Source organism: Lissotriton helveticus, chromosome 5_1 (genome assembly GCF_964261635.1).
Source record: "Lissotriton helveticus chromosome 5_1, aLisHel1.1, whole genome shotgun sequence".
NCBI classification, from domain to species: domain Eukaryota; kingdom Metazoa; phylum Chordata; class Amphibia; order Caudata; family Salamandridae; genus Lissotriton; species Lissotriton helveticus.
This window is the reverse complement of record NC_136065.1, coordinates 216,648,899-216,669,158: the sequence shown is the minus strand read 5'-3', so window position 1 is coordinate 216,669,158 and position 20,260 is coordinate 216,648,899. Positions and strand designations below refer to the sequence as shown.

Sequence of the window (20,260 nt, the reverse complement as noted above, 5' to 3'; positions counted from 1 at the left end):
AGCTAACCAATTGCATGGTATAAATTCCTTCTTTCTTTTTTTCACAGAGCGTTGCCTCACGCTCTGAGTTGATTCCAGGAGCGGTGGGTGGTCCTCCTGATTTTTTACGGGTAAGAAGGCCTATACAAATACGTTTTTCTTTCTGTCACTTCCAGCACTTTTTTTGATTAAGTATGCTGTGCTATAAACAGACAAGTACAAGGAGTGTTTATTTTGAGCACGTCTCTATTTCTCTTTCTCAACAGGTGTTCATCTCGTATCCCTGTAGTTACCTCTACAAATAAGCACACAGGCATACGGTTGGTTGTATTTTTCCTTAAGAATTTTGATTTGTGATATTACACTCACTAGTTTTTGCAGTAGTAATCATCAGGTCCTGAAGAAAGCCATGATTCATTCATGATCTAGATTGGCTGAAACATGTAGACCTTCCTCATATCCTTCACCTGCATGTTCGTACATTTTTTCAGATTGCACGCTGACTTCTTTTAACAATGTACACCATGGGACACCTAATAAACTTATTTTTCTCCTGGTAGTCACTTTTAACACACATTTTGTTTACACCACACCATATACTTTCACCACACAGTGTCTTGCTTCATTGACCTTAGGAGATCTAGCCCCTGGATTACATTAAAACATCCAAGAGCTCTTCCTTTACACTAGCAAGGAGTTGTAGCTCCTTGGCTGCACTAGGTTGCATCCCAAGAGGAGATCCCAAATGATGAAGCATGCCACCTCAGTGGGTGATGGGATTCCGTCCTCTTAAAGAGAACTTCTTCCAAGGTTGTGTGTCCTGTTGAGTTGAGCTTGTTTATTTATATTTAGATGTAATTTTTTTAGGGACCCGCGGATTCTGTGCTATTCAGATATATGATAAGCCAATGAGAGATGTTTGTACAAGGTCACCATGGCCATGGGCAAATACTAGTTTACAACCCAGTGCTCTTGCTGGTGGATAAAGTATTTGTCACTAGTGACTGCATGAAACCCCAACTGTTAAGGCATGCTCCTCTCAACTTTTTTAGCTCATACTGTTGTTTTCTAATGTAATGAGTGCCTTGATCCTTGTACTTGTAAAGTGACGGCTTGGCCACTGAAAAGTAACTTGATTGGATCTCCCAGGCAACATATTTCAACAAGTCCAAAAGTATGCTGCCCAATCCATTTCAACCAACATGCAGTTACTACATCAGCACTTTCCTAAAGTCGTCTGCAGGTACCACCAACATGATCTGACTTCAAATGCATATGGCTACTACACAACCTTCTAAAAAACTCAACTACAGATTAGGACTCACAGTTTTTCCATCCCTGCCAATCTGCCAGACATATCCAATCTCCTTCCAAATGAAAGTAACAATCCTTTTATTGATGTGTGAATGTTTCTGAGGGTGACGTATCTTTGGTCAGTGCTTGCAGATAATTAGCACTTTACTACAGAACCTACACTTCAAAACAAATGCTTCGAGCCCCTGGAGAGGGTTGAAGGATCACATTTATCGAACCGTGTATTGACAATGATAGCTCAATGTGGGAGATCCCTGAACTCTTAGCTATTCTCTCCCTGCACTGCATGAGGTGTTGATGGGTGTTTGATACCAGTAGAAGTGCCCTGAAGAAGACTCAGGGGACAGAGTGTGACAGGATAGAAACAAAATAGACCCGTTTTCAATTTACCTGTTTCTCCTATAGGTCCTCCAGGAAGTCCTGAATCTCCTTTATCTCCTGAAAAACAAAGAAACGTTCAGATGGCACACTGCGATGAAAAGAGCTTTGATGTACACACAGATAAAGCAAGAAAGAGTAACATCAAACTGTGACTGTTAATAGACTATGTCCACTTCCCTCCTCAACACATTCCAGTGCAGACCTGTTTTTTGAAAGCGACATTATCTTGTTCCAGAATCATCAAACCTCAAATATGCAAATTGTAGGATAGTCTGTGTGACAGCTACATGCAGACAAACATTAATTCAGGATGATTCACTGTATGAGGACCAAAGAGCAGGTTAGTAGATGAAGGTCTCTGCAGGATGAAGGGTCTTGAAGGCACCAGGTGTTTTTGTCCCTGTTCACAGTGAAGTCATTCATTTTCTCTGTCTCAATTTTCTTTAAAAGCTAAGATAAAGTCAGAATGGGAACATTTGCATTCAAATAACATAGGATGCTGATTGTACCACCTGAGAGCAACCGTTTCCTGAAGAGATGCAGAGCTTTGGTTGGCATGTTAGTGATCATGAGGAAGGATTCATCTTCCACTGCACATTACAGCGAATAATGTTCATGTTTTTCGTGCAATAATCTTAAAAGGTTTTAGTGTCGAATGTGGTTAAATTGGTTCTGATGTAGATTGTACTGTAATCTATGGAAAGTCTTTAAGGACACAGTTCATTGATCTCTTGGCGTAGTGAATATGGGGCCTGTCATCAACTTGGTGGAAAATGTATCTCTGATGAGACACTGACAAGCATTTGAAGCTCCTCTCTAGTATTGTCCTTGAGCCCTCCACTCTTTAATATCTACGTGATCCCTTGGGCTGTAATTTTCTGCAGTTTTGGTTTCCAAGTTTTGTAGTAAGCAGACAACACTCAGCTCATCATGTCCCTTTCCAGTGAGCTGACATCTTGTCAGGATAGGTTTAAGCAATGGCTAGTCTTAGTCTGCTCTTGGATGAACGACTATTGCCTATAATGTAATTTAGAAGGCGGATATAAATATGCTGGGGAAAACTCAAAGGTCCACAAATTGGTTGCCTACTAAGCTTGATCCGCCCCCTATTTAGTCTGATTCAGAGAAAAACTTTGAAGAGACGTTTGACAATCGGTTAACCTTCAAGCATTAAATTATCACAGCTACTGCATCTTGCTTCAGCATGATAAAAGCTCTAACGAAAGTGGTTAGGTCTCTCCCACAGATTGCTAGGAAAATTGTGGTACACACAATCATCACTTCACGATTAGACTGTTCTAAAACTCTTTATTTAGGTCTGCCTTTCAATCTCTTCTGGAAACTGCAGTTAGCTCAAACTCAACCTCCCTAAAACATTTCATCTCATCCAAACTTAAGGACTTTCACTGGCTTCCATTGGAAAGAGAATACAATTTAATTCATTATCGCTTAGTTACTGAGCTTTTTACAAAACATGTCCATGTAGGCTCTAAAATGTATTCACTACTTATTCCCTCCCAACAACACTGAGATTCTTCAACTGTGGTCTTCTGCTCCATCTTGAATATTGTTTAAATCAGAGACGAGTCTGTTCTTTTGCTGTCCTAGGCGATAATATGTAGAACCAACAACCACCAAGATTGAGTGTCATCTCCAACTGATTAACATTCCTGAAAGAATTAAAAACTTGGCTAGTTGCATCGCCTTCAGTTTCGGGGTTTTGTCCAGTTATCAGGTCCTAGTTTTTCAAAGCTGATTTCTTGGGTATTATTGGCACTTTAGAAATCTTTCTTACGTTACATTACATTCCAAACCATTGTTTTTAGCCTAATTTGCCCTCTAGACAGAGATCCACCCTATGCAAATCAGTCTTGACCCTACTCCAATAGGGACAGACCCGCCCGGATCTGCCAGGCCAGGTCCTGTCCAGATGTTAATGCAAGCAAACTCAACACCAGTTTTGACCTACTTAGGTCTTGACTGTGTGGTTTTGCTTGAGTCCTATGGCAGAGTCAGCACAAGACCCACGCCAGGGCCTACCCATCGCACATATGGCATCTACTGCAAAAACAACAATATGATGGAAGGAGTGATTGAATTAATCTCAGCCACTGGCAATCTCTCATTCTGCATTCGAGGCCAAAGGTTTCACCCACTGTGCCATGCCAGACAGATACCTACCTTATGCAAATCAACCGTTCTGCCCAATCTGCCGGGCCAAGTCCCCTCCAGATGAGATCACAAACAACCAGTTTGACCTACTTTGGTTTTGTTTGTAAGATATACCTTGAATCCTATAGCACAGTGAACATGGGGCCCTACATCTAAGCATATCTGTCACGCTAAGGCCATCTACTGCAAAAACAACAAGGTGATAGAAGGAAAGCTTGAAATAATCTCAAGGCTGCATTCCAAACCATCGTTTTTGCAATCTGTGCCATTCTAAACAGAGATCTGCTTGTAAAATTCAATTGTGGTACTGCTCAAGTAGGTACAGTCCAGCCAAAACTACCAGGGCAAGTTTCATTTCATGTCGATTTTGACCTACTTAAGTCTTGTCAGTGAGATACAGCTTGAGTCCTATGGCACAGTGAACACAGAACCCATGTCTGACATTTCCAGATGTGGGCACAGTTGTGGGCCTGTGCTCACTGCACCTTTGGAACCAAGCTGCACTTGACTGAAGAGCCCCAATTAGGGTGAAACCAGTCTTGGCTTACTTTTGTTCCAGTTCAGAAAGGACCTGGCTTGGCAGTTCAGGCTAAATTATCCCCAAAGGAGCAGTACAACGGCTAACCTGCATACGGCTGGGTTTAATCTGACGTGGCATAGTTAGAAAACATGATTAACTGGAATGCTACGTGAGCAATTAGCAGTGACTTAGATTAATTCAAGCCCTCCACCTATTACTTTTTTGCTTACTTCAGGGCAGTGCCCTACGTGTGACAGGTATGCCGATATGTCGGTCCCATGCTTATAGCGCCTCTGAAACCAAGCAGCACTTGTCTGAAGCATCCTAACTAGGTTGAAACTTGTCTTGGGTTGCTTGTGCTTCGTTTCAGAGAGGACCAGGCTTGGCAGTCCAGGTAGTACTCATTCTATTGGAGCAGGACCGAAAATTAATTCCATATGGCTTGGTATAATCCGAAGTGGCTGAGATTAATTCAAACATACCAACCATCACTGTTGGACTTGGCCCTTAGGGCAGGTTCACCCCTAATCTTTTTGCTTTTATTTGTGACCCAGTGTTAGTGATTTTTGGGTCTCTGCGCACTTTTTCCCTGTGTCCCAGAGTAAAGTGCGTGCGTGTAGTATGGCTGGCCTGCCCTCCCATAGGAATGCATGGGGAATGTGTGTGTCCGTGTTAGTTCCTGATGCGTGGGGAGTGCAGGCTCGAGTTTGGTATGTGTGAAATTGTGAGAATGAATGCTGTGCGATGGTATGTGCGGCTTGTATGTGTCTAGAAGGGAAGCGCTACTTCTAGACATTGATGTATGTGTGCAGTAAGGGTGCTGGAGCGTGATTGGCTGGAGCTGGCTGGCATGCTTGTGCAGGCTCCAGGAAGTCTGGATGGGTCTGCCCAGTGGTGAGTGTGAGATCAGCATGCGTGATGTGTGGGAGGAGTGCACCTGGTTCCTTGATGGGTTGGGTTTTTCCCCACACAATGCTGGCTCCGCCCCCCTGTGGTGCGTCTAACGACCCATGCCTCCCCAGTGAATGAAAGGGGTGGTTGGGCCATTCAGGGTACTCCCAAGCCAGCTGCAACTGGTTTTCCCCCACCCTGCACCCTGAAACAAAGGATTTCACAGTATAAGAAGGGGCTGTGTCCCCATGAATGTGGTTCTCTGTTCTACTTTTGGATCCTGCCAGAGGGGGCTGCTGCTGGGCCAGAGGACCGCCACTTGGACTGTCTCCCTGCCTGGAGACCCAGTGAGCTGGCTCTGGGCCCAGCCTTGCCCCCCTGCCTACCTACAAGGACTTTGCTGAAGCCCTACTTGCCAGAGCGCCTGGTAGCGCTTTTATTTGATCTATAGCGCTAGGAGCCCTTTATTTTTGCCCCAGCGCTCAATAGCGCTTTGCTTTGCCTTCTAGTGTGCCGAGCGCTTTATCTTGACTCTAGCGGCTGCCCACGCCGCATTTGCCCACTCTTTCTGCCAGTTAGTCCCCTGGCAGGTGCCCAACCCGCCAGGGACCTTGCCGCTTATTTGACCCATTTTTATTTTACTTTGAGAGCCGGTGCCCACCCGGCATTGCCCCGTGGTTTCAGCGCCGCAGTCCCAGGGTCGAGGAGAAGCTGAGAGGAGCTGCCGGTAGAGCCGCGCTGGGATTGGCCCAGCTGGCCGAGCCTCCCGCCGCGTCATCGGAGGAGGAGGAAGCAGGAAGCAGCCTGCGTCGGCCGTCCCGAGGCTCCCGAGTGAAGGGAGAGCCCCGGACCTCCGCCGCCGCCAGAAAGCAGCGTGACCGAGCGCCAGGACACCGCCGGAGCCCCGAGGAGAGAGAGCTCCCGTCCAGCGTCCCCAAGCAGCCGGTGAGTGTGGGTGGGCCTCGTTGGTGCTCCTGGTCAGCCCCCATTGTTTCTTTGAGCCCCGAGAGGCTCCAGGCATCCCGGGGGTGATAGAGCGGCCCGGTTGGCAGCGGGCCGCTTCGACGTCCATTCCGAGTCCACGAAGGACTCCAACAGCCCTGCATTTGTAATTAGGAGCCCCGAGGCTCCTGGGGGCAATCTGTTCATCGAGCCCGAGAGGCTCTGAGGTGCCATTTCTTTTCTGCTCCCCACGAGGCTCCCCACGCCCGCAATTGTGTGTTGAGCCCAGAGAAGGCTCGAGGGGGCAGTTCTTTGTTGTGTGAGCCCTGAGAGAGGCTCATCGCCCACCTTGTTATTTAGAGCCCAGCGAGGCTCTTGAGAGGGCATTTCTTTGTTCAGAGCCCCGAGGCTCCTCACGCCCACAGTTGATTTATGTAGAGCCCAGAGAGGCTCTTAGCCCCACCATTGTTCTTGAGCCCACGAGGCTCCAACGCTGATCATCTGTATTTACAACTGTCCAGCACTTAGTGGACAGTTGCCCCGTTTAGGCTTTGTGTTCTGGCTGCCCGCGCAGCCTCCCCTGACATTTGGACTCAGGGCATTCCAGCCCTTGCGAGGCCAGTTGGCCTGGGGGACAATTCTAGTCTTGTGCTACATGCACCCTGCGCAATTTATTATTTACTGCTTATTTGATTCCTGCGCAAATGTTCTACCTGCACCTCTGAATGTGTTTTAATACCTCATGTGCCATGTTCTTTATGTTTTATCCCCTTTGCTAAAAGTAACCTGCTTAGAGGATTGTTTATGTTATTACCTTTGCTAAAAGTGACCTGCTTAGGTATTTTAGGTTTTATTCCCCTTTGCTAAAAGTGACCTGCTTAGAGGATTGTTTGATATTACCTTTGCTAAAAGTGACCTGCTTAGGTAATTGTTTATGGTTTATTCCCCTTTGCTAAAAGTGACCTGCTTAGAGGATGATTGATGTTTTATTGCCTTTGCTAAATGTGACTTGCTTAGGTGATTATTTTAGGTTTCCTTCCCTGTGCTAAATGTGACTTGCTTAGGTGATGGTTTTCCTTCCATAGGTCCTGATGATAAGGTCCTAGTGCCCTGCGTGATTTTCCTACAGTTTTAGGGTTGCGTAGGAGGTATTTACCCTTTGCCAGGAAGTCCTGGTTGTGTGCTACATGTAACTATTTTGTGTGCTACATTCATTATATGTTTATGTGCTAAGTGTTATACCTACAAGTATTATTTCTAAAAGTGCATTCCTCTGACAGTGGTCCAGGTGGCCCTGTCCTGTACATAATCCCTTGTAAATCTTGCCCGTGCCTGTTGGCACATTGTAAAGTGTGCGTCTTATCTAATGTGTTTTTATTATAAAACAAAGGCTATTTTTGATATAACCTTGTGTGGAGTTTCCTTTGTGGTGGGCCTAGGGTGTTGTCGCTGGGGTGCGCGTGCAAACGCTTTACACATCGCCTCTGAGATTAGCCTCGCTGCTCGCGTCGCGTTACCTAGAGGGTGAGAAGAGGTTATCTTGGTGTGTAACTCCCTTGCCCTGACCTTAGAAATGGCGATCCCTGACTGACCTTGGCGTGAGCGTTGGCCGGCCGGGGGTCCCGTTTCTAACAATCCCTTTATTGTTTACCCCAGTCCTTTGCAAAGCAAGAAAACCATCCAGTTTGTGTACCCAAGTCGTCTATTCAGTCAATACAAATGTAGTAGGGGGGTTTTGTAAGTCATAAATAATGACGTGCCAGATCTGTCCATCAAATGAATGAATCAGTTTCTCACCTTTAGATCCGGGGGCTCCTTGTATTCCTGCAATGCCTTGTTCGCCTTTTGCTCCTGTTGATGAACAAAATGAAAATATTACTTGATAATCCAGTGCTCATTTTTTCCAAAATGCTGGAGGGGAAGAAAAAGCCTCTGACTTTCGTTTCTTTAAGAGCTCGGTCTGAAAACCTATCTAATAATGGGAGCAGCTTCGTAGTAAGAAGAACGATAAGTAGGTTTATGCACCAAACAAGGAGGTGCAAGAGTTAAGTGACATTTGCTATTTCCAGAGCTTCCACTGACGGTTTAAAAACAAGGCTTATCATTACATACGCGGTCCGTAAAGAATGTTTCCATTTTAGCACATGAACAAAAGCACCGCAGGGGCCAGAGAGGTGATTAAGATTGATACCTCTATTGCTTTGTTTAGGTTAAAGCACAAATACAGCAGTATAACAGAAAAAAATATCTTGCAATTAGATCCAGCTAAATTTGAAGCATACATATATGTCAACCACATGTAACGTGCGTACAATAAAATTCCATCACTAACAATGGTTTACTTCATATGAAATAGAATTCAAAATCGCCTATATGTGTACACTGTACCGCTGCTAGGATCTTTTCTCACAAAGTAAAAAAACAAAAAAACTAAGGCCCATATGCATGAAGGCAATTTGCATTTTTTTAACAGTGCAAATCGCTATTTCGGGCCTTTAGGAATGCAAAGTGCCATTTTGGTACATACGAAAGGCATTTGCATTAGTGCAAAATGCAATTTCTACTTTGTAGAAATCTCATTTTGAAAATCATTAAATATGAAATCGAAAATAGGGATTTCCTATTTGCAAATCATTCATCATTCATTCATTCATTTAATCTTTATTTCGGCTCATTCGGCCATAAAAGATACATTAGCATCAACAATACATTTGGCACGGAGGATACACATACAGTCAATTCAGTATATCAATGGGAAGCAGAAAATATACAATTCATCAGCTAATACAATAAATATCCAAATATAAAAAATAGGCATATAAACAGATGTTTTTACAAAAACCACCACTAGCCAATGTCAGGGCAATCTACCTTGTATGCAATTTGCACACATTTAGTGTCTACAGATCAAGAGCCATATTTTTACGGGTATAACTAGCACTTAATAGGAATCTGCTAACACAAAACACTGTGAGACGTCCAGTGTTTGTTTTAACAATCCTATATGCTTCAAGATATGAACGTATACCTAAGGCTTTACACAAGGGTTTGATCCATTTTCTCCTCGCTAGTTCGTAGACTTTACAGAAAAACAATATATGGCTGTCATCCTCTCTCTGGTTTAACTGGCAGCATGTGCAAGTTACATTTCCTGGTTGCCCTGAAGACTTGTCCCATCTCGCTAGTACAGATTTTGTTCTTAAGATACCATATCTAAATTTTAAATACAGGCTTTTTGCTAGGGGTGGTTGGATCTCATCTAAAAAGCCTTCAAAGAATGGAGAGTCCTTGAAATCAAGAAAAATTCGTGTAATGGATCCACATGAGTCACCATTTTGGAAATTGTGTGTTATATGAGACCAAAATCTTGCCTTGACCAAAGTCTTACATCTTTGTCTCAAACACGTTGGATCATCCCAAAAATGGGCAAGGCCTAACCGATAAAACCAATTTTTAACATACTTAAGCCAGGGGTTAGTAGTATAAACATCAAGGTTCTTGACTTCCAAGATTCCATGTCTATAATCTTCAAGATCCGGAATACTCCAGAGTCTGACCCAGAACAAAAGTGGCCTAAGTAATGCAATGTGGTCTGTCCTTTTCATGTTTAAATCCATAAATAGTGGTACAAGTGGAGTACATTTGGGCAATCTCAAAAGCCTTCTATAAAAAGTGTTTTCACTAATCTTAAAGATGTTACCTGCCTTTACACCCCAGATTTCTGCTCCATATAAAGCACCAGATTGGGCCTTACATTTAAAAACTTCTAGTGCTTGTGAAATGGACTTGCTTGAACTTGCCCCATGGCGCTTAATAATAGGAAAAGTACTCTGATTGAAAATAGTTTTACTTTTTTCAATTTGCGTTTTCCATGAGGTTGTTGAATATAGGGAAACCCCCAAGTACGAGAAGTTTGGAACCAGTTCAAGCCTCGGGTTGTTTAAAAATAATTGCCCTTTGAATGATTTATGGGGATTTATGGACATACATTTAGTTTTTTTTGTGTTTATTTCTAGGCCTTTTGAATCACAATACATTTTAAAGGAATTTAAAAGTGTTTGAAGACCCATAGGCGTTTGCGAAATCAAAATTGTATCGTCCGCAAATAAGAGTGAGGGAACCCTCACACCATTCAGTTTTGGGGAATCATTATTGCATTTGTCTAAGTATTCTGGGATGTCGTTGACGAATAAAGAAAAAAGTGTAGGGGCCAACACACATCCTTGACGGACTCCCCGTCTGATAGGTATGGGTTCTGTTAATTCCCCTTTCGGGCCCCAACGTACTCTTGCAAAGTTATTGTCATGTAATCGTCTAATCTGCTGGAGTATACATGATGGTAAGCCCAGTGCAAACAAACAATCCCATAAACGATCCCGCAAAACTAAATCAAAAGCTGCCCTAAGGTCAACAAAAGCTACATAAATATGTCCTTTAAGTAGAGAAACATATTTCCAACAAATGCAACAAAACCTCTAATCACTAAAATCACTAACAGCATGTAAAAAGGATTTCCTAATTGCAACTTGTTGCAAAATGTCCATTTAGGAAAAGTAATTACCATCGATTCAGATCAGATGGTAACCAGGAGCAAACTATAACATGCATTTACAATGCATCGGTCTCGCCTTTTGGACCTTATAAGCATTTAGCCTTGTTACAGGGCTCCCTACAACCCCAAACCTCGGCTGCCTACTGCTTTTATTTTAGAGTCCAAATCATAATTTCTGCTGTTGATCACACTGAGACACCTAAAAATACAGTTTCTATCTACACACACTCACGCATATACATATATAAATATAAAGGAAGGGTCTAATTAATTACACCAAGATCGACAACACGTGACAAACGACTCTCTAGTACACCAAATCCGGATGAAATCAGTAAGTCTCAGCACACTGTATAAAACAAAAATATTTATAAAATAAGCAGAATCTATTTAGGTTCGTTTACCAATAATCACAGAACTATTATAGCATGCCTTGTGCTTTTTGCAGCCCACGAGCACAGTCATCGTCCACAACTCCAGCACTGAAACCCTTGTTGCCTAGATGCTCTACCCTTCAATAACGGCCCTCACCACGCACACACTTTACATCAGACATAGCTAACCCTCAGTTGTGCTGCCTGGCACCTAGGGCAAGTACATCTGTCATTTGTTTTGAGCACATGGTCTTTATCACAACACAAAGTTTCACTCCCCAACATTTTACATTCCTATCACACCAGGAGCAGCAAAGGTAAACATCTGGGGTAAAGATTTACGTCACATTAGTACCTGTAAACAGAAACAGTTATGGTGCACCATGCCACAAATGTTGCAAGCATTTAGCAGTTCAGAGCACGACCATAAGTGAGGAACTGTTGATCATGCGCCACATGACATTTACCCACTAATGGCTAGCGGCATTAATGTAATGACATGGTTTAAGAGGAAGTTACAATGGCCCACATGCATCATTGTTACATTTTGCACTTCCTAATTTGCGAAAAATAAGGAATCGCAAATTAAGAAGTGCAAAATGCTATGCATCATTATTTTCGGTATTCATTTGTGATTCGGAAAAAATCGCAATTTTTACCGAATCCCAAATGAATACCGAATTCTTAAGTTAATTTTCGCAATTCCCATTGATTCCTATGGGCCAAAAGGCCCATAGGAGTGAATGGGAAGGAATCAGCAAATTGCGAGTGGCACTTTGAAAATTTCATGGGTGCAGGGGGTGTCCAAAGGACCCCCCCATGCACCCCTGAAATGTATTTTTCGCATCATGTTTCACACACACATGTCCTAAGGACATGTGTGTGTGAAACATGAATGTTGAAAAAAATACATTTTCAGCATTTTAAACACTTTTTCCAAATTTACCGAGTGGTTCAACCACTCGGTAAATTTGGCACCCTAATTGCGAATTTTCACTTCTAAAAGTAATGATGCATTGCTTTTAAGAAATCGCACATCTGCGACTTCTTAAAAGCACCCGCAATTTTAGAACTCGCAAAAATGTTACGAATTCTAAAATTGCTTCATGCATCCCAAAAAGCACTTTTGCATTCGCAAACGGCCGATTTTAAGGAATCGCACCGTTTGTGACTACAAAAATGCTTGATGCATGTGGGCCAATGCCTGTCCCACGTACAGTACATTAAAAGAGGAGGCCCAACCCATACAAAGAACTGTGATTTCAAGATTCGAAGTACCGCTCGAAGCGAGGTATCAAGACCTGAATACACATGGTTAATAACTGACTGGATTAAACAATCATTTGCGATGCAATAGGTCTCGCATTTGCGAGAGTTTGAGCTATTGTTATTGTAAATGACATTGCCTTTTATTTATGGTTTGTTTTTTGAAACATAAATAAAAGCCATGGTCATTTACAATCAGTGGCGTAACAAAACTTGAGGGGGCCCCCCTGCAAACTACATGGAGGGGGCCCCCCTCCCATCCTTCGTGCCAGTCTATAGCTCTCAGGCCAGCGACCCGCCATACTGCAGGGGATGTGGGGCTATTGTTACGCCACTGTCCCTAATACAGCCGTTATACGTAACACTGGATGGTGGAGTTAAAGGTTGGGCTTAGTATGCCCGCAGGCTATCATAGGTGGTGGTCCATTCATTACAGGGTCCCTGCCATCAGTACGCCGGGGAAGTTTGCCCAATTTTAGGTGTGTTTCCTGATGCAGACTCCTGTCATGATATACAACATCAGGCCCACTCATCGTTCAGTTTTGACAATAGTGCATCCACTGCTCCTTCTCGTTTCCGTTTTAAAACATTAGACAATGCTTCAATGCAGTATTTCAAAAGCAGATGTAACTACAAAGAACAAATTTTGATAATACATTTTTATTAGTAGACAATAGTAATCTTAAGAGGCATTGCATAGCTTCATACACACTGTGACCCCAATTCCATCACAGTCTCTCTCTCTCTCTCTCTCTCTCTCTCAATGAGTCAGTCTCTCTTTCTCAGACAGTCAGTCTCCAGCCGCGGTCGGTAGTAGGAGATCCTGCAGGGTGGTGATGTGGGGAGGGGGAGGGGCAGGGTGAGGGGTATTAATATATGGATTACAAAGTTTAACAGGTAAGTAAACATAAATAAATAAAACGAATTTCGTTGTGTGCACTGCATCGCATTTGGTGATGCAGTGCACGCAACAAAATTCGTTTTATTTATTTATATGTTTACTTACCTGTTAAACTCCGTAATCCATACATCACTACGCCCCACCCTGCCCCTCCCCATCCCCATGTCACCGCCCTGCAAGAACTCCTACTATCGACCGCGGCTGTCAGTCTTTCTCTCTCTCTAATTCAGTCTCTCTTTGTCAGTCAGTCTCTCTGTCAGTCAGTCAGTCTGTCAGTCTCTCTCTCTTTCAGTCTGTTAGTCAGTCGGTCTCTCTCTGTCAGTCTATCTCTCTCTATATCTTTCTGTCAGTCTGTCAGTCAGTCTCTCTCTCTCTCAGTCAGTCTCTCTCTCTCTCAGTCAGTTTCCCAGCCAGTCAGTCTCTCGGTCAGTCAGTATTCAGTCTCTGAGTCAGTCTCTACTCTCTCTCCACTCTCTCTCTCCATTCTCTCTCTCAACACTGTCCACTCTATCTCCACTGTCTCTCTCTCCACTCTCTCTCCACTATTTCTCCACTGTCTCTCTCTCCACTGTCTCTCTCTCCACTTTTTCTCTCTCTACTCTCTCTCCACTCTCTCTTTCCACTCTCTCGCCACTGTCTCCCTCCACTGTCTCCCTCCACTGTCTCCATCCACTCTCTCTCCACTCTCTCTCCCTTCTCTATCTCCACTCTCTCTCCACTCTCTCTCTACTCTCACTCTCTCCACTCTCTCTCCACTGTCTACATCCACTCTCTCTCCACTCTCACTCCACTGTCTCTCTCTCCACCCTCTCTCTCTCTACTCTCTCTCTCTCTACTCTCTCTCTCTCTCTCTACTCTCTCTCACTCGCTTTCCACTGTCTCTCTCCACTCTCTCTCTCCACTCTCTCTCTCCACTCTCTCTCTCCACTCTCTCTCTCTCCACTCTCTCTCTCCACTCTCTCTCTCTCTCTCTCACTCCACTCTCTCTCTCCACTCTCTCCCACTCTCTTTCACATATTAGTGTGCATTTCCTATGGGCATCCGTAGAAATGTTTCCGGGGGGGGGGGGGGGCACATTTTAAACTTCATCACCAACCCCCTTGCACCCTTCTCCCCTCTGCATTGCACTCTTCTCGCTCTCCTCCTTGCACCCTTCTCCCCCTCCCCCTTGCACCCTTCTCGGCCACCCCCTTGCACCCTTCTCCCCTCTGCCTTGCACCCTTCTCCCCTCTGCCTTACAACCTTCTCCCCTCTGCCTTACACCCTTCTCCGCTCTGCCTTGCACCCTTCTCCTCTCTGCCTTGCACCCATCTCCTCTCTGCCTTGCACCCATCTCCTCTCTGCCTTGCACCCATCTCCTCTCTGCCTTGCACCGTCTCCTCTTTGCCTTGCACCCATTTCCTCTCTGCCTCGCACCCTTCTCCTCTCTGCCTTGCGCCCTTCTCCTCTCTGCCCTGTGCCCTTCTCCTCTCTGCCTTGCGCCCTTCTCCTCTCTGCCTTGCACCCTTCTCCTCTCTGCCTTGCACCCTTCTCGGCCACCCTCTTGCACCCTTCTCCCCTCTGCCTTGCACCCTTCTCCCCTCCCTCTTGCACACTTCTCCCCTCCCTCTTGCACCCTTCTCCCCTCTGCCTTTCATCCTTCACCCCTCTGCCTTTCACCCTTCTCCTCTCTGCCTTGCACCCTTCTCCTCTCTGCCTTGCCCCCTTCTCCTTCCCAGCCAGTCAGTCTCTCGGTCAGTCAGTATTCAGTCTCTGAGTCAGTCTCTACTCTCTCTCCACTCTCTCCCTTCATTCTCTCTCTCAACACTGTCCATTCTATCTCCACTGTCTCTCTCTCCACTCTCTCTCCACTATCTCTCCACTGTCTCTCTCTCCACTGTCTCTCTCTCCACTTTTCTCTCTCTACTCTCTCTCTCTGTCCACTCTCTCTCCACTGTCTCCCTCCACTGTCTCCATCCACTCTCTCTCCCTTCTCTCTCTCTCCACTCTCTCTACTCTCTTTTCACTGTCTCTCTTTCCACTCTCTCTCCACTGTCTCCCTCCACTGTCTCCATCCACTCTCTCTCCCTTCTCTCTCTCTCCACTCTCTCTCTACTCTCACTTTCTCCTCTCTCTCTCCACTGTCTACCTCCACTCTCTCTCCACTCTCACTCCACTGTCTCTCTCTCCACCCTCTCTCTCTCTACTCTCTCTCTCTCTACTCTCTCTCTCTCTACTCTCTCTCACTCGCTCTCCACTGTCTCTCTCCACTCTCTCTCTCCACTCTCTCTCTCCACTCTCTCTCTCTCCACTCTCTCTCTCTCCACTCTCTCTCTCACTCCACTCTCTCTCTCACTCCACTCTCTCCCACTCTCTTTCACATATTAGTGTGCATTTCCTATGGGCGTCGGTAGAAATGTTTCCAGGGAGGGGCACATTTTAAACTTCATCACCATCCCTCTTGCACCCTTCTCCCCTCTGCATTGCACTCTTCTCGCTCTCCCCCTTGCAACCTTCTCCCCCTCCCCCTTGCACCCTTCTTGGCCACCCCCTTGCACCCTTCTCCCCTCTGCCTTGCACCCTTCTCCCCTCTGCCTTACAACCTTCTCCCCTCTGCCTTACACCCTTCTCCCCTCTGCCTTGCACCCTTCTCCTCTCTGCCTTGCACCCATCTCCTCTCTGCCTTGCACCCATCTCCTCTCTGCCTTACACAGTCTCCTCTTTGCCTTGCACCCATCTCCTCTCTGCCTTGCACCCTTCTCCTCTCTGCCTTGCGCCCTTCTCCTCTCTGCCTTGTGCCCTTCTCCTCTCTGCCATGCACCCTTCTCCTCTCTGCCTTGCACCCTTCTCCTCTCTGCCTTGCACCCTTCTCGGCCACCCTCTTGCACCCTTCTCCCCTCTGCCTTGCACCCTTCTCCCCTCCCCCTTGCACACTTCTCCCCTCCCTCTTGCACCCTTCTCCCCTCTGCCTTTCACCCTTCACCCCTCTGCCTTTCACCCTTCTCCTCTCTGCCTTGCGCCCTTCTCCTCTCTGCCTTGCGCCCTTCTCCTCTCTGCCTTGCGCCCTTCTCCTCTCTGCCTTGCACCCTTCTCCCCTCCGCCTTGCACCCTTCTCCTCTCTGCCTTGCACCCATCTCCTCTCTACCTTGCGCCCTTCTACTCTCTGATTTGCGCCCTTCTCCTCTCTGCCTTGCACCCTTCTCCCCTCTGCCTTGCACCCTTCTCCTCTCTACCTTGCACCCTTCTCTTCTCTACCTTGCACCCTTCTCCTCTCTGCCTTGCGCCCTTCTCCTCTCTGCCTTGCACCCTTCTCCCCTCCACCTTGCACCCTTCTCCTCTCTGCCTTGCACCCTTCTCCTCTCTGCCTTGCACCCATCTCCTCTCTACCTTGCGCCCTTCTACTCTCTGATTTGTGCCCTTCTCCTCTCTGCCTTGTACCCTTCTCCCCTCTGCCTTGCACCCTTCTCGGCCACCCCCTTGCACCCTTCTCCCCTCTGCCTTGCACCCTTCTCCCCTCCCCCTTGCACCCTTCTCCCCTCCCTCTTGCACCCTTCTCCCCTCCCCCTTGCACCCTTCTCCCCTCCCCCTTGCACCCTTCTCCCCTCCCCCTTGCACCCTTCTCTACATTGTACCCTTCTCCTCTCTGCCTTACACCCTTCTCCTCTCTTTCTTGCACCCGTCTCCCCTCTGCTTTGTACCCTTCTCCCCTCTGCCTTGCACCCTTCTCCTCTCTGCTTTGCACCCTTCTCCTCTCTGCCTTGCACCATTCTCCTCTCTGCCTTGCACCCTTCTCCTCTCTACCTTGCACCCTTCTCCCCTCTGCCGTGCACCCTTCTCCCCTTGCACCTTTCTCCCCTCCCTCTTGCACCCTTCTCCCCTCCCCTTGCACCCTTCTCTACCTTGCACCCTTCTCCTCTCTGCTTTTCACCCTTCACCCCTCTGCCTTGCACCCTTCTCCTCTCTACCTTGCACCCTTTTCCTCTCTGCCTTGCACCCTTCTCCTCTCTGCCTTGCCCCCTTCTCGGCCACCCTCTTGCACCCTTCTCCCCTCTGCCTTGCACCCTTCTCCCCTCCCCCTTGCACACTTCTCCCCTCCCTCTTGCACCCTTCTCCCCTCTGCCTTTCACCCTTCACCCCTCTGCCTTTCACCCTTCTCCTCTCTGCCTTGCACCCATCTCCTCTCTGCCTTGCACCCATCTCCTCTCTGCCTTGCACCCTTCTCCTCTCTTCCTTGCACCCTTCTCCTCTCTGCTTTGCATCCTTCTCCTCTCTGCCTTACACCCTTCTCCTCTCTTCCTTGCACCCTACTCCCCTCTGCTTTGCACCCTTCTCCCCTCTGCCTTGCACCCTTCTCCTCTCCGTCTTGCACCCTTCTCCTCTCTGCTTGGCACCCTTCTCCTCTCTGCCTTATACCCTTCTCCTCTCTTCCTTGCACCCTACTCCCCTTTGCCTTGCACCCTTCTCCCCTCTGCCTTGCACCCTTCTCACCCTCCGCCTTGCACCCTTCTCCCCCTCTGCCTTGCACCCTTCTCTACCTTCCATCCTTCTCCTCTCTGTCTTGCACCCTTCTCCCCTCTGCCTTGCACCCTTCTCCCCTCTGCCTTGCACCCTTCTCCCCTCTGCCTTGCACCCTTCTCCCCTTTGCCTTGCACCCTTCTCCCCTTTGCCTTGCACCCTTCTCCCCTTTGCCTTGCACCCTTCTCCCCTCTGCCTTGCACCCTTCTCCCCTCTGCCTTGCACCCTTCTCCCCCTCCGCCTTGCACCCTTCTCCCCTCTGCCTTGCACCCTTCTCCCCCTCCGCCTTGCACCCTTCTCTACCTTGCACCCTTCTCCTCTCTTCCTTGCACCCTTCTCCCCTCTGCCTTGCACCCTTCTCCCCTCTGCCATTCACCCTTCTCCCCCTCGCACCCTTCTCTACCTGGCACCCTTCTCCTCTCTGCCTTGCACCCTTCTCCTCTCTGCCTTGCACCCTTCTCCCCTCTGCCTTGCACCCTTCTCCCCTCTGCCTTGCACCCTTCTCTCCTCCGCCTTGAACCCTTCTCTACCTTGCATCCTTCTCCCCCTCTGCCTTGCACGTTTCTCCCCCTCTGCCTTGCACCCTTCACAGCCCCCCTTTCCCTCTCCCTGTGGATGCCCATGGTGTGTTCTGACAAGAGTGCTTACCTGAGGGCACCATTTTGCTGCCTCATCCCTTATCATGTGAGCTTTGCCCTGTAGAATGCTCTCTGGGGGCCCCCACTCCCACCCTTGTCAGGGTCCTGAGCACTGCTCTGTGCTGTCTCCTGCTCTTGCTATCTGAGGCCCCCACCCCATCCTGGTCCCTGTCTCTTCTCTTCTCTTGTGGGGTGGGCTTTGCTTATGGAGAGGAGAGAGTGGGGGGCTGGCTCTGAGCTGCCTCAGAGGAGCAGTGGAGAGTGCTGTCTCTAGAGCCCCCACCCCACCCCATCCTTGTCCCTGTCTCTTCTCTTCTCTTATGGGGTGGGGCCCCCACCCCATCCCCTTTTCCCTGTCTCTTCTCTTCTCTTGTGGGGTGGGGCCCCCACCCCATCCCCTTGTCCCTGTCTCTTCTCTTGTGGGGTGAGGCCCCCACCCCATCCCCTTGTCCCTGTCTCTTCTCTTGTGGGGTGGGGCCCCCACCCCATCCTTGTCCCGGTCTCTTCTCTTCTCTTGTTGGGTTGGGCCCCCACCCCATCCTTGTCCCTGTCTCTTCTCTTCTCTTGTGGGGTGAGACCCCCCACTGCATCCCCTTGTCCCTGTCTCTTCTCTTGTGGGGTTGGGCCCCCACCCCATCCTTGTCCCCGTCTCTTCTCTTCTCTTGTGGGGTGAGGCCCCCACCCCATCCCCTTGTCCCTGTCTCTTCTCTTGTGGGATGGGCCCCCCACCCCACCCCATCTCCTTGTCCCTGTCTCTTCTCTTGTGGGGTGAGGCCCCCACCCCATCCCCTTGTCCCTGTCTCTTCTCTTGTGGGGTGGGGCCCCCACCCCATCCTTGTCCCGGTCTCTTCTCTTCTCTTGTGCGGTGAGGCCCCCACCCCATCCCCTTGTCCCTGTCTCTTCTCTTGTGGGGTGGGGCCCCCACCCCATCCTTGTCCCTGTCTCTTCTCTTCTCTAGTGGGGAGGGTTTGCTTATCAGAGGAGAGAGTGGGGGCCGGGCTCTGTGCTGCGTCAGAGGAGCAGTGGAGACTGCTGTCTCTGGGCCCCCACCCCCACCCTCTTTCCGGGCCTGCCTCCGGATCTGACTGAAGAGAAACAATGTATATTGATACTTTGTTTCTCTTGAGTCAGAGGGAGGGGGTGAGGGGCTCCGAGCAGGCTGCAGACAACCTGCACCTGCTTCAGACGCAGAGGGAGAGAGGCTGGCTTGCTTCAGCGCAGGCCTCTCTCACAGCTCCCAGAAGAGATGAGGGGCCCGGGGCCCCTTGGGGCCCCCTTCATTAACTGTAGAGAGTGAGGCCCCCCCCCGCACCGCGGGGGCTGCGGGGGCGTTTGTTACGCCCCTGTTTACAATGCCAATAGGTCAAACAAGCGTAAATGCGAGACCTATTGCTTTGCAAATGCTTGTTGTTACCGAAAAGCACGTTCTACAGCGCATACTGGCTCTTTTAACGTTACTCACAAAAACAAACAAGTACAGGTAAAGCATGATGTAGTATTGCGAAATTATAGTCGTGCAGGTGATCCTGGGTTAGAAATTAATCGTGTCCAGAAAGGGGTGCTGGACCCAGCCGCGGGCGGTGGAGGGAGTTACGGTGGGGCAGGGAGGCGGAGGGGCAGGGTGGAGAGGGCTAAAAAACGGCATATGGATAATTACAGGTAAGTAAACAATGTAATTAATAAAACGAATTTCGTAGCGCGCACTGCATCGCATTTTGCGATGCAGTGCGCGCTACGAAATTCATTTTATTATTTAAAAAGTTTACTTACCTGTAATTATCCATATGCTGGTGTTTAGCCCTCTCCACCCCGCCCCTCCCCCTCCTTGCCTCCCTG

General features: G+C 47.9%; 1 protein-coding gene across 1 annotated transcript in view; it reads right to left on the bottom strand.

Moving 5' to 3' along the window:
- LOC144754342 (ficolin-2-like) overlaps positions 1-20,260 on the bottom strand; it is a 182,545-nt gene that overhangs the window by 94,507 nt on the left and 67,778 nt on the right. The window contains exons 4-5 of the mRNA XM_078642031.1: positions 7,997-8,050; positions 1,684-1,722 (exon numbers count right to left, since the gene is read on the bottom strand). Of these exons, the coding sequence (XP_078498157.1) occupies positions 1,684-1,722; positions 7,997-8,050 (93 nt within the window). The remainder of the gene's footprint in view (positions 1-1,683; positions 1,723-7,996; positions 8,051-20,260) is intronic.